Raw genomic sequence first — 3,786 nt, forward strand, 5'->3', positions numbered from 1 at the left:
AGTAAGTGCAATTATTGTAAAGTGAGAAAGAAGCAGAGTTCCCTCTCCCACATGACCTGGAACCGAGCAACAACAACAACAACAACAACTTTGTTTTGGGCTGCAATAACAAGCAGAAATGTGACTATTTTATCTTTAAATAGAAGCAATAAATTGTCTATATTGACATTATAGCAACGTGAAGCAGCAACACATGAACAGTGTGTAAACAGACGGTCCATGGTGCTCCCAGCTTCCTCTAACCCCCCCCCCCCCCCCCCCCCTCGGTCCATGGTGCTCCCAGCTTCCTCTAAACCCACCCCCCATCCACCACCACAACCACATTCCCTCTCCCTCTAAAACAACACGCATGTCATAAGGCAGGGCGTACCAATCCTACTAATACTGCCACAGTTACTCCTCCCTCTGACAGCACAGAGCATGTGATACACACACAACGCTACACACACACACAGCGCTACACACACACGTACGCACACACACGTACGCACGCACACGCGCACGCGCGCACACACACACACACACAAACACACAAACACACACACACACGCACACACGCACACACACACACACACACACACACACACAATGTTATAACAAGCCGGACAGAATGATGAACAACCTACGACAGGGGAACAGAAACAAACTGACAGCACACAGAATAACAGAATAACATAGTAGCAGTAATAAAGCTAAATGAACAGGTGAAAGTGATGGACGGTAAAGAGGAAACATTAAGGACCATGGACCTACGTGCTACTAGCCAGGGAGGCCATCGACCAATCAACAGTCTCTCTGGAGGCCATCGACCAATCAACAGTCTCTCTGGAGGCCATCGACCAATCAACAGTCTCTCTGGAGGCCATCGACCAGTAAACAGTCTCTCTGGAGGCCATCGACCAATCAACAGTCTCTCTGGAGGCCATCGACCAATCAACAGTCTCTCTGGAGGCCATCGACCAGTAAACAGTCTCTCTGGAGGCCATCGACCAATCAACAGTCTCTCTGGAGGCCATCGACCAATAAACAGTCTCTCTGGAGGCCATCGACCAGTAAACAGTCTCTCTGGAGGCCATCGACCAATCAACAGTCTCTCTGGAGGCCATCGACCAATCAACAGTCTCTCTGGAGGCCATCGACCAATCAACAGTCTCTCTGGAGGCCATCGACCAATCAACAGTCTCTCTGGAGGCCATCGACCAATCAACAGTCTCTCTGGAGGCCATCGACCAATCAACAGTCTCTCTGGAGGCCATCGACCAATCAACAGTCTCTCTGGAGGCCATCGACCAGTAAACAGTCTCTCTGGAGGCCATCGACCAATCAACAGTCTCTCTGGAGGCCATCGACCAATAAACAGTCTCTCTGGAGGCCATCGACCAGTAAACAGTCTCTCTGGAGGCCATCGACCAATCAACATTCTTTCTGGAGGCCATCAACCAATAAACAGTCTCTCTGGAGGCCATCGACCAATAAACAGTCTCTCTGGAGGCCATCGACCAATCAACAGTCTCTCTGGAGGCCATCGACCAATCAACAGGCTCTCTGGAGGCCATCGACCAATAAACAGTCTCTCTGGAGGCCATCGACCAATCAACAGTCTCTCTGGAGGCCATCGACCAATCAACAGTCTCTCTGGAGGCCATCGACCCGTAACAGTCTCTCTAGCCAGGGAGGCTCGCTGTCGTAACACTTCTCAAGCCTCTTCTGGGAAACACCTGGTCCAGCCCAATGATTCACCCACATAAACAAGGTCCTTAGGCTTTTGTGCAAACGTGTGGTGTCCTCGTACTAATGTCTGGCACGAGTGAGTTCTGGACAGGCACTGTTGGTTATATAAAAAAAGTCCTTGGGCCCATCCTTACTAGAAAAAAACGTGTTCCCCTTAAAATGAAGGATTTCATTCTGGTCCTGTTGGTGTTCTCTGGGTCCAATGAAGTCCTCCTGTACCTCTTCTGGGGTATCGGATAACCCTTAAGCCCTGTCCTCAAAGTCTCTCCCATCACTACCCCACTTGCCACTGCATCTCTAAGCCTCTACAGTAATACGCTATACAGCTCTGCTACATGTAACACAATAAATTAATTCACTCCTTGAGATAAATGTATTATTTAAATGTAAAGCCTATATTCATCCAGATTATAGTGTGTAAAATGTAAAAAAGCAGAATGTGTCCATAGTTCTGGTCTTGTTCCATCAGGGAGGAGGTTGGTTCTGTCATCGATCGTCTCTTGTTCCACTCCTCCATCCCAGAGTCAATCCTTCTATCTCGTCTCTTGTTCCTCTCTGAGTTCTCTCTCCTCCCTCCATTCCTTCTCCGTGTGTCCGTATCGGTGTGTGTGAGGAAAAAGAAGAGGCAGAGATAGAGGAGATAGGAGGAGATAGGATGAGATAGGAGGAGATAGAGGAGATAGGAGATAGGGGAGATTAGAGGAGAAAGGAGGAGATAAGAAGAGATATGAGGAGCTAGAGGAGATTAGAGGAGATAGGAGGAGATAGGAGATAGAAGAGATTAGAGGAGATGGGGGAGATTAGAGGAGATTAGAGGAGATAGAGGAGATAATAGGAGACAGAGGAGATAGGGGAGATAGAGTAGATATGGGGAGATAAGAGGAGATATGACCGATGTCTTCTAGCTGCACTTACAGCTCTCCACAATCATGTTGGACAACTGTTCCACCTGAAACAAACAAACACACCACACCACTGTTAGTGACTACACCCCAACACCACTGTTAGTGACTACACCCCAACACCACTGTTAGTGACTACACCCCAACACCACTGTTAGTGACTACACCCCCACCACTGTTAGTGACTACACCCCAACACCACTGTTAGTGACTACACCCCAACACCACTGTTAGTGACTACACCCCCACCACTGTTAGTGACTACACCCCCACCACTGTTAGTGACTACACCCCAACACCACTGTTAGTGACTACACCCCAACACCACTGTTAGTGACTACACCCCCACCACTGTTAGTGACTACACCCCGACACCACTGTTAGTGACTACACCCCAACACCACTGTTAGTGACTACACCCCGACACCACTGTTAGTGACTACACCCCAACACCACTGTTAGTGACTACACCCCAACACCACTGTTAGTGACTACACCCCAACACCACTGTTAGTGACTACACCCCAACACCACTGTTAGTGACTACACCCCGACACCACTGTTAGTGACTACACCCCAACACCACTGTTAGTGACTACACCCCAACACCACTGTTAGTGACTACACCCCAACACCACTGTTAGTGTCTACACCCCAACACCACTGTTAGTGTCTACACCCCCACCACTGTTAGTGACTACACCCCCACCACTGTTAGTGACTACACCCCGACACCACTGTTAGTGACTACACCCAACACCACTGTTAGTGACTACACCCCAACACCACTGTTAGTGACTACACCCCCACACCACTGTTAGTGACTACACCCCCACACCACTGTTAGTGACTACACCCCCACACCACTGTTAGTGACTACACCCCCAACACTGTTAGGGGGTTAGGGGGTGAGCTGTACCTTGTGTTGTCTAGGTTAGGGTTAGGGGGTTAGCTGTACATTGTCTATGGTTAGGGTTAGGGGGATAGGGTTAGGGGGTTAGCGTTAGGGGGTTAGCTGTACATTGTCTATGGTTAGGGTTAGGGGGTTAGCTGTACCTTGTGTTGTCTCCCTACGTAGTAGAGGATTGGCAGAGGTTCCAAGACCTGGGGTACACAGCACGGTTGGGCCGACGCTCCTGGGTTGTGGTGCTTG

At 49.4% G+C, this 3,786-nt stretch overlaps 1 protein-coding gene across 2 annotated transcripts in view; it reads right to left on the bottom strand.

The window, feature by feature from the left end:
- Nucleotides 1–2,180: 2,180 nt before the first annotated feature.
- tgfb1a (transforming growth factor, beta 1a) overlaps nt 2,181–3,786 on the bottom strand; it is a 41,059-nt gene continuing 39,453 nt past the window's right edge. For both annotated transcript variants that reach the window (XM_065000605.1, XM_065000604.1), the window contains 2 exons: nt 3,690–3,786; nt 2,181–2,680 (listed from right to left, as the gene is read on the bottom strand). The exon at nt 3,690–3,786 is cut by the window's right edge and continues 14 nt beyond it. In XM_065000605.1, the coding sequence (XP_064856677.1) occupies nt 2,633–2,680; nt 3,690–3,786 (145 nt within the window). In that variant the 3' untranslated portion in view covers nt 2,181–2,632. The remainder of the gene's footprint in view (nt 2,681–3,689) is intronic.

The sequence above is a fragment of the Oncorhynchus nerka genome, linkage group LG14 (genome assembly GCF_034236695.1).
Source record: "Oncorhynchus nerka isolate Pitt River linkage group LG14, Oner_Uvic_2.0, whole genome shotgun sequence".
Classification (NCBI taxonomy): domain Eukaryota; kingdom Metazoa; phylum Chordata; class Actinopteri; order Salmoniformes; family Salmonidae; genus Oncorhynchus; species Oncorhynchus nerka.